Source organism: Pituophis catenifer, unplaced genomic scaffold (genome assembly GCF_029215685.1).
Source record: "Pituophis catenifer annectens isolate HBS135680 unplaced genomic scaffold, rPitCat1.0.hap2 SCAF_13, whole genome shotgun sequence".
NCBI lineage: Eukaryota > Metazoa > Chordata > Lepidosauria > Squamata > Colubridae > Pituophis > Pituophis catenifer.
The window spans coordinates 22,355,247-22,369,724 of record NW_027256893.1 but is presented as its reverse complement, the minus strand read 5'-3'; the positions used below and the strand labels follow the sequence as shown (position 1 = coordinate 22,369,724).

Sequence of the window (14,478 nt, the reverse complement as noted above, 5' to 3'; positions counted from 1 at the left end):
AGTAAAATGGCCTTTGAGCAAAAGTAGACATCTCTAAGTCTTTGCTGCTGGCATTAGCAAGCATGATCCTTTTTGACCAGGAGCATGTTTAGCTTGTTGAAAATTAATTGTTGCATTTTTCCCCCATTATTATTAAATAAAAAATAATATTTTTTAAAAAACCAAGTTATCAAGGAAGTTCGTCTGGGGGGAAAAAAAACTACGAACTATTAAGTGTTTGACAGGAAGATGAATCTTCGCCCATAGAAATTTGGAATTAATAATCCGAATCAGCCAGTCAGTTAACAACCAAGGATGGCCCAGACTTCATCACTGGTTTTCTCAGGTGTTCCCAACTGTGTTTTTCAACATATTGACTTTTCCTGTCAAATGTCACAGTTATCATATGGATATCCAGTGTTGAAGCTGCAAGGAGAAGCAAGAAAAACCAGGATTTAGCTGGACAACATGATTGATAAAACTTTTAGGATTTTACAATGAATACATTCAATTAGTTCACTTATTTTATACCAAGATCTAGCCTACCAGCCACTTTCAATTCTGCTGAGCAACAAATATGTGTGATTGATGGAGCTGCCTTTACCTATTTTCTTGACTTCACTCCAAAGGAAATAGTTCGGCATTTCTCAGGGGAAAAAAAACCGTACCCGGAAATATTTGCAACAAAGATGTATGTACAAGCCTACAACAAGGGAGCACGACTTTGTCTGGGCAATGTTGTTTGAATAGTGTCTCTGAGACTGGGCCCTCAAGAATCACGGCTGAAGCCAAAGCCCAAAACTAAAATTGATTCCATTGGATTGCAAAGTTGCAAAGTTATGGTTAGCAACGTTCCTCTTCTGTCCCAGGAAGCATTAGAGTTGGATTGCTATCTCCAAGCTCACAACCCAAACTGGGGTTGTGGAAGAACTCATAATCTTCATTTGTCTGAAGTGGTGTAGGGTTCCCTGCCTAAGCAGGGGGTTGGACTAGAAGACCTCCAAGGTCCCTTCCAACTCTGTTATTCTATTCTATTCTATTCTTCACATTGCTCATGGCTGAAAGTCAAAAGGACATCTTTTCCCAGTTATATCCACCCAACCCATGAGAATAGAAAGGCAGGGAATGTTAAAAGACTCTTCTCTTAAGGAGGTCCACCTAGTGGGACCAAGAAGAAGGGCCTTATCTGTGGTGGCTCCCTCCCTCTGGAACACCATCCCTGTGGAGATAAGATTGGCTCCCACTTCTTTTCTTTTTTCTTTTTTTTTGCAAGGCCCTGAAGATATGGTTTTGCCCATGGACCTGAGGACACCAGAGTGGGATGGAGACCATCAAATGGTTGGTTTGATGGTTGACCCAAGGCGATAAGGATTCATTGGGGTTTTTAATTAGGGTTTTATTTCTGTAAGCCACCCAGAGTTATCATGAGTAAAAGATTGCATGAATATTCTCTTCACCCCCACCCCCCAGGGTTTACATGTCGTGGAAAAGAGAAGCTGAGAATACAGACCTTAAATTGTCTCACGTTTCCTTGGTCTACTAGATGCTGCTCATTGTGTGGTGTGATGCAGTACGCTATTTTCTAACAGAAAGCAGAAGGAAATTAAGAAAATTTAACCCAGCATTTTCATGATGGAAGGAACTCTATGTAGCAGTGATGGCTAACCTTTTCTGGACTGAGTGCCCAAAGCATGCGTGTGTGTGTACGAATGCACGCTTGTGCACCCAAACCCCCAAAATGCAATGCACTCCACCCCCCGTGCATGTGTGCACACCCCCGCATGCACCCCACCCCTGCGCATGCATGGATGCCTCCCCCCCTGCATACACACATCCCACATGCGCAGCAGAGTCCCGAAGACCAACTGGCCAATGGGAGGCGCACGCACATGTGCAACGGAGCTGAACTGGGGCAACGGCTCACATGCCATCAGAAAGGGCACTGCGTGCCACCTCTGGCACGCATGCCATAGGTTCGCCATCATGGCTATATAAGTTACGGAATATCTGGGGATAGATAAGGATCATTCGTACGAAGAAACTTTCACTTTCCTTGAAATAACTCCCTTGAGTTTCAGAAATAAGTCAGCAAATATGTGGATTTTCGCCCCCCTCCCCAAAAGATAATTTGGTCAGGAAACTTTCAATGATGATGAAGTAATCATAATGTAGGTCTTCTCCCTTTATGAAAATAGATTTGGGCCAAGAAAGGAAACAAATGGATTGCATCGTACTCGTTGATTGCAAATTGCAGACCTGTTAGATCTTCTCAATCAACATTTTACACCACTGCCTTGCACTGAAAAACAATAAATCCCAGTTTAGATAATATTAGGGTAAACCTTTCAGGATAACTCAGAATTTGGAGTTGAGCGGGAGTAGCAAGAGACGGTCAACCGCTTAAGAAAAGAAACATCTTCTGCATCAGTGGTGAAATCCAAATGCACACTTTGCATGGAAAAAGGAGCCTTTTGAAGGTAAGTAGAACAGCGAGCGGGGAGGAGGGGACAGCTGTGCCGCATGATTTATATTCACTAGAAATCAGGATTTCCTGCTTTCTAGCAAATATAAATTGTGCGGCACAGCTGATCGTTGGAAATACCGGTTCGGACGAACCAGTAGCTTTTATTTCTATCGATTCGCCCGAATCGGTGCGAACCGGTAGCATTTCACCCCTGCTCTGTATGTTTTCATCTGTTTTATAATAGGCTATATAAATTTGAATCTAAAAACCCCAAAGGTTGATATCTGACTGAAATCTTGCAATAAAACAAAAGACAGGGGTCTGTGCTCTCTTGAATTTAATGGATTTGTAGAGTTTAGACTGTAAAATTTTTCCAATGGCGGTGACAAGAAAATTATTGTCTGTCACCGGTCCTAATTCTAGGCAATCTAGAACTGGTAATTGGGGGTGGGGTATGTGCAGAGCAATGTGAGGTAGATCAATGGGACGCAGGTTTTTGCCACCGAAAGAACCTTTCTGCAAAAATGGAAACTGCAAATTGCTTTGCCTCCTTCCTCAATCCCCTCCTCTTCCCCTTCCTCAATCCCTTCCTCCTTTCCTTTCTCTTCCTCTCCTCCTCCTCCTCCTCTTCCTCCTCTTCCTCTTCCTCAATCCCCTCCTCTTCCTCCTTCTTCCCTTTTCTCTTCCTCTATCTCTCCCCCCCCTCTCTATCTCCTCTTCCTCCTCTTCCACCTCCTGGGCAATGTCCAGTGTTTTATCCCTGTAGCACCACTGAGAAGTGTCCTGCCTCCAGAGACCACTTCCTTAATTTAATCTGAAGCCCTGCAATTGTGTTGATGCCAGGGAAAAGCCACTGGGAAATTCAAATTTTGATTTTTCTGCCTCATGTCTAGTTTGTCCCTTAATAGACCTGGGATGGCTTAGCTTCCAAATGTCCAGAAGAGGAAATACAAAAGTGTTCCAAATCCTTTTCTTGAAATGCAAAATTACTTTTGACTCGGTTTCAAAAAGGTCACCTATCTACGAAGCATTTGCGGAATTAAAGAAAAGCAAACTCTTAGCTTAACGCTGGCAATTTTCATTTCGCAAAGAACATTTCCATGACATTTCGTAGCTCGGCCACTCACTTGTTGAAAGGTCCCTGGTGTCCTCAGTAATTTGTAGAGGATGTATGCAGGCACAAGGATCATGGAAGATGATGCAATGGCCCATCCGACAGAAGTGGCCCAAGTGGGGAAGGTGTATTGGTCATAGGTCAACGGTTTGGAATTTATGATGCTCACTAAGATTACAAACTGTAGGGGGGGAGGAAGGAGGCGGAAGAGATAAACAAAATTAATTTCCTTTGAATCACAAGTTTATGCTGAGGTGGAAAGAGAATGTGACTCACATCTGATTCTTGTGGCATGCAAGAAGAAAAAGAGACAACATTTTTTGTTTATCGTTACTTTTTAGATGGTTGAGGTGGTAGATAGGATAGATAGATAGAGATAGATGAAAGAGATAGCTAGAGAGATGATTATGAATAGAGATAGATAGATAGACAGACAGACAGAGAATAGAGAGATGAGAGATAGATGAGAGGGAGAGAAAGAGGTTAGTTACATGATGGAAGGATGGATGGATGGAGGGATGGATGGAGGGATGAATAGACAGACAGACAGATATATAGACAGATGAAAGAGATAGCAAGAGAAAGAGGTATGATTATGAATAGAGATAGATAGATAGATAGATAGATAGATAGATAGATAGATAGATAAATAGATAGATATAGATGATAGATGGATGGATGGATGGATGGATGGATGGATGGATGGATGGATAGATAGATAGATAGATAGATAGATAGATAGATAGATAGATGATAGATAGATGATAGATAGAACAGAGAATAGAGAGATGAGAGAGGGAGGATAATTACTGGATGGATGGATGGATGGATGGATATACAGACAGACAGCGAGAGAGAGAATAGAGAGATGAGAGATAGATAAGAAAGAGAATAATTACATGATGGATGGATGGATGGATGGATGGATGGACGGACAGACAGACAGACAGAAAGACAGACAGATAGATAGGGTAGCAATAGCTAAGTAGTGACATTACAGGAGGGCATATTTTATTTTAATCCATAAATAAATAAATAAATAAATAAATAAATAAATAAATAAATAAATAAATAAATAAATAAATAAATAAATAAGTGAGTGAGTGAGTGAGTGAGTGAGTGAGTGAGTGAGTGAGTGGCATACAGAGATACTCCAATGCAAGTTCCTTCCTATCATTTTAGAATCTGGGTCTTATTTCCAAATTCAAACAGCTGTTTTTTTCCTTTCAGAATTCTAGGAGATTCTTCAAGCCTCTCACTCAGCTTCTCTGGTTCATCAAAGCTTTTGCATCTATTTAGAATCAAAGCAAGTCACACCACTGGACAGGAGACCAGCCCTTCACATTTAATATTGAGTGCCAAGTGCAATTACGTTGTACAAAAAAGCCCCAAAGCGTTTTGATCTGCCCGTAATGTTAGTTATTTGACCCATCACTCAAACATCAAGTTAAAGATGTTAACTGTGGAAGAAACGGTTTTAGCAGGAACTTATTGTGGCTCTAGCAATGCTCTGTTGTTGTTTTTCTAATCTCCATTCTAATGGAATAAAAAAACCTGAAATTTTTAACCAGGTTACCCTGAAACAGTGAATTATTCTAGAAAGACAATGGATTAAGATTACATTAATATGATAAGGAGCTTAACTGAATTCTGCAATTTTGACTAGGGAGCATCATGGACTTTTCATCAGCAAAGGTGAGGATGGAAACCTGATTCCATCTGTTTCCAAAACTCCTATTCATTGGGAATATTGCTGAATTCAATTTTGGCTAAAAATATAATGATGCAGCATCCTATGGTATGGAAAGAGATGGTTGACTTGGAACAATCCCATATCTACTGAATACAGCTCATCTGTCTGGAACCTGCACCGTGTATTGGACATTAATACAATCGAACGTATCCAGAAATATTTCACAAGAAGAGTCCTCCACTCCTCCGCTCGCAACAAAATACTTTATGCCACCAGACTTGAAATTCTGGGTTTAAAAAACTTAGAACTACTCTGCCTTTGGTCTGATCTAAACGTAGTACATAAAATTATCTGCTACAATGTCCTACCTCTCAATGACTTCTTCAGCTTCAACCACAACAATACACGAGCACACAATAGATACAAACTTAAAGTGAACCGCTCCAAACTCGATTGCAGAAAATATGACTTCAGTAACAGAGTGGTCAAAGCCTGGAATGCACTACCTGACTCTGTAGTTTCTTCCCCAAACCCCCAAAACTTTAACCTTAGACTGTCTATTGTTGACCTCACCCCATTCCTAAGAGGTCTGTAAGGGGCGTGCATAAGAGCACCAGAGTGCCTACTGTCCCTGTCCTAATGTTCCCTTTATTTGTATTCATTTTATATATTCAATTCATGCTTATATTTATATATATTATCTAATATGTACTCGACAAATAAATAACAAAAAAAAGTAAAAATAAAAAAAATCAGCATATATTTTGTGCACAACCTCTTTCAATGCACACTGAAAATGGCATCTGATTAGGATGTTTGTAAAATTTAAAATCTGTAAAAGCTATCAAAAATATTTTTCTTAGGAATCCTAGTATGCTCCAAGCAACTAAATTTCAATCTGTAGAATTTTCAGCAATGGCCATGTAAGCTGACGGACTATTGGAACTGAAGACTACAAATGTCTGGAGATTAGCAAGATTGAGAGAACCATCAGATATAAATAGGCATTAAAACGGAGATGTTTGGGAATTCAGATTCTCTATTAAATTCTACATGTCTATGGATTTCCATACTGCCATAAATCTAAATTTGCTGCTCTCTTGGGGTGAAAGAAAAATCTGAATGGACTTTATTTTACATTTTCAAACCAAGATTTGAGTGCTTTATCTGAATATTTCAGTGTCGTTTTCCAATTAAAAATAACTTAAATTATTCATGATAACATTGTACAAAATTGCAGTCTGTCATAGGAATTTCTTTGCAAGAGCTGTATATTAGAGGCTATACAATGCAGGTATTTGAAGGAACGTCCCTAAAGCAATATTGGTGGGTGACTTCGCTTCCTCCAATTTTGACATATTTTTGAAGTCCTCCAATTGTCGTGCCCATTTTATAGGAAGAGAAACCCAGCCCAACTGGAAGCATTGCAGATAGAAGGCTGAAGATAAATAAAGCAGTGAAATATTTCTAAGGAACAATAAAGGGTCATACCAGTAAAAAACCGGGGCTCACAAATTTCCAACACAATCGCCAGTAGATGCCCGGTTTAAAACCCAACATTCGCTGGATGTCTTCGCTGAATCTGTCCACGCCTGAAAATTGACCACAAGGGTTGAAGAAAAATAAAAACATTTTCAGATGTTTTTAGAACATTCCAAGCCAAGTTGCCCCCCAACAACTACAGGCTTATGGACCACTTAGGCATCTGTGCTTCCTGCATTTGAGGTTCTGGGTAGCACTGAATGGCCATGTCCGGCCTGCCATCTTCAGCTTCTTCACTTTGCTGGCATCCTGCCATAAAATGCAAGGGAGTGGGGGAGGGGAGGAATTTGGGGAAGTAAAAGTCGGGCATGGGAATGGAAAGACAAACAGAGGGAGGAGAACAAGTGGACAAGAACCAGAGGTGTCAAACTGGAATGAGCCAGCTGCCAAGGACACATGGCCTGGGAACAGAATGTGAAATGACATCGAGAGGAGCCAAACCTCAAAGCAGTTCTTAAAACATCAAAAAGGAATACTAATGAACTGGTCGAGAAGGGGAGGGCCAGGGAGAAGGGGAAAAGTGTTACCTTTGCACGGGAATACTCAGATCTAGCTTTACTTTCGCTGCAACCATTTATCTTTAGTAAAAGAACCTTATCACTTCAACCATATGGAGTCGAGGGTCTTTCTTTTCCTAAATGTCTAAGTCGGGACAGGGCTAGGCAGGTCAGTACAGGGCAGAGCCAGTAGAATTAAACTCCCCAGAAGTCCTCCCTGCTACCATAGACGAAGAAGGATTGAGCTGTAGAATCTGAAGTGCGTCTGGAGATCCAAACGAGCTGTCAGCTGAGCATCTGATGGAGGGAGAGAACTGAAGCTACCTTTCCTTGCCGAGTCTCAGATGCCCTGCAATTACAGCCATTTATCCAACAAGATGGGAACAGCGTAATTGAAGGTCTCATGAAAACTCGGCTCCCGGTCTCTGAGGTTTGCCAGTAACAGGCTTTTGTCGTTCGCAACTTGGCAGAAGCAGGAGTGATTAAGAAGCCATTTTCCCCAGGTTTGCCTTGCGGCAGTTCGTAAACTCTACAAATCACAGTCATAATGAATACGGCTACTACAATCTAGGGTTATCCAAGTGCGCTTATTTCAATTTGCAGAAGGCCTCGGGTGGCCTGAGTTATGGCTATGTACACATCGGGAAAGTCAAGTCTGCCTTTGTGTGGATTAATCTCCCAGTGCCTCTTTTTTATACCAGTGGCTTTACGTTTTGGTCCAGGGTGTGTTGACATACAGGAGCCATTCCGAAAGCAAAATATTATTCTCAGATGTTGAGTGGACATTCCTCCCAAAAACTAAAACGAAGAAGACGACTGTGCAATGGAAGATAAACTCTTCCTGATGGTTTCTACAGACAGGAATGCAGGTAGACCTTGACTTATGACTGTTTGTTAGAGCCTTTGAAGTTATGAGAATATTTGTATCGCAGGATTGAAATGAGAGGTCCCTGGTGCTCTCTGAGCTGGGTTGTTTTCTTGTAGATGTTTAATTATCCAAACATCATCAGTGCTAAAGTTAAGACACCGATGGTAATGAAACATCTGCAAGAAAAAAAACCCAGCTCAGAGAGCACCAAGGACTCGTCAGTTCTCTTCTTCCTCCTCCTCCGCTTCTTCTTTCTCCTCCTCTTCCTCCACCTCCTTCTCCTCCTCTCCACAAACACCGCTCCCTTCTAGCACTGATGATGTTCTCTAGTTGGATAATGAAATATCTGCAAGAAAACAACGAAGCTCAGAGAGCACCAAGGTACTCCTCAAATCCACGTGACCTTGAATGGATCCCCGCTATACTCCAGATACATCTTCCTCCTGAGGGAGTCTTGGGGCAGCTTTTTTCTGCAGGATTCATGAAGACTCTGGGAACAGTTTAAACTCAGCTTTGGGACAGACTCTCTGTCATCTCTGTCTCAAATAAAAGAGCTAAACTTGCTCTTCTCACCACTCACCATAAAACCAAGAAACGCCGATGGCTTCCACCAAAACAGCAAACAAGATGGAGGTCCCAGCAGCGTAAGTATCCAGCAGAGTCAGTATGTAGATCCCCCCCTATATAAGATGAGAAGGAAACAGCTTGTAAAATAAGCTTGACCATCATTTCAAAAACACAGTGGAATGCTCCAAACTTGGGCCACTTAGAAATTATTTTGCCCGGTTCCTGAAATATATAAGCATCCATTTTAACAGTAGCAAAACATGAATGAACATCAGTAAGGACAGATGGGTGCAGGACGCGGTGGCTCAGTGGCTAAGACTCTGAACTTGTCAATCGAAAGGTCAGCAATTCAGCGGTTCGAATCCCTAGTGCCGCGTAACGGGGTGAGCTCCTTGAGTTACTTGTCCCAGCTTCTGCCAACCTAGCAGTTCGAAAGCATGTAAAAAATGCAAGTAGAAAAATAGGGACCACTTTTGGTGGGAAGGTAACAGCATTCCGTGTGCCTTTGGCATTGAGTCATGCCGGCCACACGACCACGGAGTCGTCTTTGGACAGCACTGGCTCTTCGGCTTAGAAATGGAGATGAACACCGCCCCCTAGAGTCAGGAACGACTAGCACATATGTGTGAGGGGAACCTTTACCTTTACCTTAAGGACAGATGGAATATAATATAGTCCCAATGGATCTTTTTCATCCTTTGATGCACAACAAGGTCTTATTTTTAAAACCAAAATTTTAAAAGTCTAGGGAGATTCTCAGTCATGGTTCTCCCAAAAGTGCTTCCCCACCCCACCCCAAAAAGGCAACTGGACTGGCTTTGTTTTTCCTTGAAGACCTTTCGCTTCTCATTCAAGAAGCTTCTTCCGTTCTTCAGAAACGTCTTCAAGGAAAAAACAAAGGAAGTCCAGTTGCCTTTTTTTTTTTTAAAAAAAAAAAAAAAGCACCTTTGGGAAATCAAATGGTTGTTCTGGCTCTTGGGGTTCCTCTCGTTCGTTTTGTGACCCAGATGGAGTTGTGCCATTTTCACTTGTTTGGTTTTTAAATCTGTGTATCGTATGTCTTTATCCCTTACTGTAAAAACAAGGACATTATCAGCAAGAGTCCCTTGGGAGTTGGGCGGCATAGAAATGCGACTAAATAAATAAATAAATAAATAAATAAATAAATAAATAAATGCAAGAAAGTAACAGTAACAGAGTTGGAAGGGATCTTGGAGGTTATCTAGTCCAACCCCCTGTACAGGAGACCTGTACTAGGGATTCGAACTGCCGAACTGCCAACCTTTCTGATTGACAAGCTCGGCTGCTGCAGATACAGGAGGCAAACAAGAGGTGAGTTCAAATGGACCTCACACACACACACACACACACACACACACAATTTTACATCAACATTTAACAAATGCACAAAGAGGAAGAAAGCTTTATTTATAGAATCGTTCAATTTATTTTGTAAAACATCATCTTAGGGAGTGGTGGGATTCAGCCAGTTCACACCAGTTCGGAAGAACCGGTTGTTAACTTTCTGAGCAATTTGGCAAACTGGTTGTTGGAAGAAATCACTAGGGCAGAGAACCGGTTGTTAAATTACTTGAATCCCACCACTGATCTTGGGGTAAAACCTAAGGAAACTATATCCATAAAGCGTCAATGAAATGAAATAATTAAGCTACAAGCAAATCAATTCTTACAAGGTAAGAACATTCAACATAAAAGGCGTGCCAGATAGGTAACAGATCACCACACTGACAGCTGGGGAAGAAAGGAGAAAAACATTTAGGTAGGCATAAATATTCCCTACATATCTGAAAATGAGGAAAATGTGCATTAGGAAAAGGACGTTCTAGGAAGAGTAAGCACCACCAACTCAGACAAGCCTGAGATAAGATTTAGATGTTGCGCATCAAACCCCTTTTAACTATTGGTCAAGCTGTTAGAACTGGGCCTGCACACTTAACACACCTCCATGGGGTCCCTGGAACTCTCTAAGCTTGGTGGTTTCCTTGCAGATGTTTTATGACCCAAGTGGGTAACATCATCAATGCTAGAAGGGAGGAGATAACCGCTGATAAGGTTACCCAGTTGAGTAATGAAATGTCTGCAAGAAAATCACCAAGCTGAGAAAGGACCAAGGAGGAGGGAGGAAGAAAGGAAGGAAGGAAGGAAGGAAGGAAGGAAGGAAGGAAGGAAGGAAGGAAGGAAGGAAGGAAGGAAGGAAGGAAGGAAAGTTCAGAAACTTTCAGAAGGGAGGGAAGAATATAGAGGGAGGGAGGGAAGAATATAGAGGGAGAAAAATGAGGGAGGGTGGGAGGGAGAGAAGAAGAGAAGGAGGAGGGGGAGGGAGGGAGGGAGAAGAAGGGGAGGGAGGAAGGAGGAGGGGGGCAAGGGAAGAAGGAAGGAAGGAATACAGGGAGGGAGGGATGAAGGGAGGGAGAGATATCGCACATGATGTTATGTACTTGGATAATGAAACATCTGCAAGAAAATAATATTTGTCTTCAGAGAACACCAACGTTCCCCCAGTTCAACCCTGAGCTACAAATATTCTCTTCTATTGGTACTAACACACCTCCACCTCCATTTCTTTTCATTTCACTGGCAAAGGCATGCCTTCCAAAGAGTGCACTTACATTGGATACGCACAAGAGAGAAAGGAGGAACGTGCCAATACAGACAGCAAGCGTGAACAGCTTTCTGTTTCTCTTCAGGATCTGGAAATCATCTGCCAAACCGGTAATGACCGCTTCCATGCCACCCATCTGAGTTGGGGAGAAAGAGAAGATGGAAGTGTCGTCAAAAGTTGGCAGCCTAAGAATGGGCAGTTTGGAGCAAACCAACATTCACCTCCTGCGTCATACAGTTCTAATGCTGGTTAGTCAAGGTCTGTACAGGGGCATCTTTAGGGTTGGTTAAAACAATAAAGATGGCAGCCTGAATAGTGGATGTTTGTTTATATGAAGTGTGCATCCACACACAAAGAACAGTGGTCAAACCACACCATCTTAGCTATATTCTGCAGACTCTCCCTCCCCTGTCTCTTTAGACATATATCAGTGACATTTTTGTAGACCTACAAGCAAAACTGAAATAGATCACTCTAGAATTAAAATGGAATGGTGCGGTGGCCCAGAGGTGGAGCACTCCCCTCACATGCAGGAGGCTGTGAGTTTGATCCTAGGTAGAGGCAGATATTTCTCTCTCTGGCCTCATACTGAGAATATATCTGCTGAGCAAAACTCCGCATTGGTGACAGGAAGGGCATCCGGCCATTAAAACACTGTGCTAGCTCCATTCGGTTGCCCAGACTCCACCCCGCAAGGGATTATGGGGTCATTAAATAAGGATCATTCTATCCTCTCTAAGCGGTTTACAGAGTCAGCATATTGCCCCCAACCATCTGGGTCCTCATTTTACCCACCTCGGAAGGGTGGAAGGCTGAGTTAACCTTGAGCCAGTCAGGATCGAACTGCTGGCAGTTGGCAGAATTAGCCGGCAATACTGCATTCTAACCACTGCACCATCACGGTTCTTACAGAATACTTACAGAACTGTCTATGCCCAGGCTAAGGAGCATTATAAAAAACACAATTGCCCAAAACGTTGATCCGTTGAGAGTTGAAATGGCTTCTGGATAAAGGATGAAAACCAGCCCAGCTCCTAAGAAACAAGAACATTTGGGTTTCCCGATTTCATAAACGTAAGATATTAAAACATGCATTTCCCGATTTTATAAACTTAAGCTTTATACACTTCAAACAACGTAAACGTGCGTAAACGTTCCACACTGTCCCTTCTCTTTGCCTTGATCCGACTGAAGACGCATAATAGCTTTTGTTGTTGTAATACTTGTGACTGGTCAATAGGTGTCACTATGTCCCACCCTTCTGAAGTCATCCCTACCCTGAAATATATCTCTGAATTCAGTTTAGAATAAGATTTTGTGTTTTTTTTCTTTTTCTGCTTCTTCTTCTTCTTTTTTTTTTTTAAAGAAAACATAGAATAAGACCCACAAGATTCTCAGAAATTTAATTCAGAGGATAAGTTATCTTTTTGACATTTCTGGACACGTCTAGTTTTTTTAAAAAACCAGGCACTCTTCTTATACCACAAAGAGGCGAATAGATGAGCCAACAAATAACTCAGGATTTTATTTTATTTTTTTTATGGGAAACCGTTCATTGAAACAGATGGGGTTGTATGGAAGAAACCCCCTTACCTTCTGTAGCCACATCTTTAATGCTGACTTTGTATATATGAGCCATGTAACCCAAGATAGAAAAAATTGCAAAGCCAGAAATGAAACTGGTAACACAGTTGATTGTGCTAGTCATCAGTGCATCCCTAGGAGGAGAACCAAAAATTGAGAAGAAGAAAAAAAGAGGATAATAAGGAAAAGGCATTTTCAATATTTTTAAAGAAAAAAAAAAAGCTGGCTCCAGTGATTTTTTTGTAGACCCACAAGCAAAACTGAAATAGATCAATCTATATATTTAGAGATTATGTCTATATTTATATCTATATGCTATATCTTTCTCCCTTTTTCCCCCCTTCACATTTACTTAGCATTTTAGGGGCCAAGCTGATGTTGATGACATCATATACAAATAGGATTTGAATACCATTTGTCTGAAGTGTTGTAGGATTTCCTGTCTAAGCAGGGGGTTGGACTAGAAGACCTCCAAGGTCCCTTCCAACTCTGTTATTCTATTCTATTCTATTCTATTCTATTCTATTCTATTCTATTCTATTCTATTCTATTCTATTCTATTCTATTCTATTCTATTCTTTTGCATTCTATTCAATTCAATTCAATTGCATTCTATTTTATTCTTTTGCATTCTATTTTGCATTCTATTCTGCATTCTATTCTATTCTATTCTATTATTTTGCATTCTATTCTATTCTATTCTAATTCTGGATTGGTTTGTCAGGCAACATTCAAAACAGCGGGTTAAAGAGGAAGCAAGAATCGTGAGTGAAGTGAGGAAACAAGCAAGATCTGGGATAAAATATTATTTTCATTTTTAATTTTTTTAATTTTGTTTTATTTCATTTGCTTTGATTTCAGATTATTTCAGAAACCGAATTCAAAAAGCCTGATCCATTTTTTTTAAAAAGTAACTTGGATTAACTAGTCTCACCAGTAATTTGGAACTGAGCTGATTCTATAGAGGAATTATTGAGTCTGTCATCTGCGCCTCCATAACTGTCTGGTTTGGTTCTGCAACCCAACAAGACAGACAGAGACTTCAGAGGATCATTAGAACTGCAGAAAAAACAATGGCTACTAACCTGCCTTCCATTGAGGACCTGTATACCGCATGAGTCAAAAAAGGGCTGGGAAAATATTTACAGACCCCTCACATCCTGGACATAAACTGTTTCAACTCCTACCCTCAAAACGACGCTGTAGAGCACTACACACCAGAACAACTAGACACAAGAACAGTTTTTTCCCAAACACCATCACTCTGCTAAACAAATAATTCCCTCAACACTGTCAAACTATTCACTAAGTCTGCATTAATCTTCTCATCATTCCTATCACCCATCTCCTCCCACTTACTGTATGACTGTAACTTGTATGATTTGATTGCTTATTTGTACCCTGTGACTATCATTAAGTGTTGTACCTTATGATTCTTGATGAACGTATCTTTTCTTTTTATGTACACGGGGAGCATATGACAAATTGCTTGTGTGTCCACTCACACTTGGCCAATAAAGAATTCAACTCTACTAAACAAGTCAAGA

At 41.1% G+C, this 14,478-nt stretch overlaps 1 protein-coding gene across 1 annotated transcript in view; it reads right to left on the bottom strand.

Moving 5' to 3' along the window:
* Nucleotides 1-381: 381 nt before the first annotated feature.
* Nucleotides 382-14,478, bottom strand: part of SLC6A2 (solute carrier family 6 member 2) — a 34,123-nt gene continuing 20,026 nt past the window's right edge. Inside the window, exons 7-14 of the mRNA XM_070953230.1 lie at nt 12,941-13,065; nt 12,269-12,381; nt 11,355-11,483; nt 8,738-8,837; nt 6,742-6,842; nt 3,571-3,738; nt 1,490-1,561; nt 382-405 (exon numbers count right to left, since the gene is read on the bottom strand). Of these exons, the coding sequence (XP_070809331.1) occupies nt 382-405; nt 1,490-1,561; nt 3,571-3,738; nt 6,742-6,842; nt 8,738-8,837; nt 11,355-11,483; nt 12,269-12,381; nt 12,941-13,065 (832 nt within the window). The remainder of the gene's footprint in view (nt 406-1,489; nt 1,562-3,570; nt 3,739-6,741; nt 6,843-8,737; nt 8,838-11,354; nt 11,484-12,268; nt 12,382-12,940; nt 13,066-14,478) is intronic.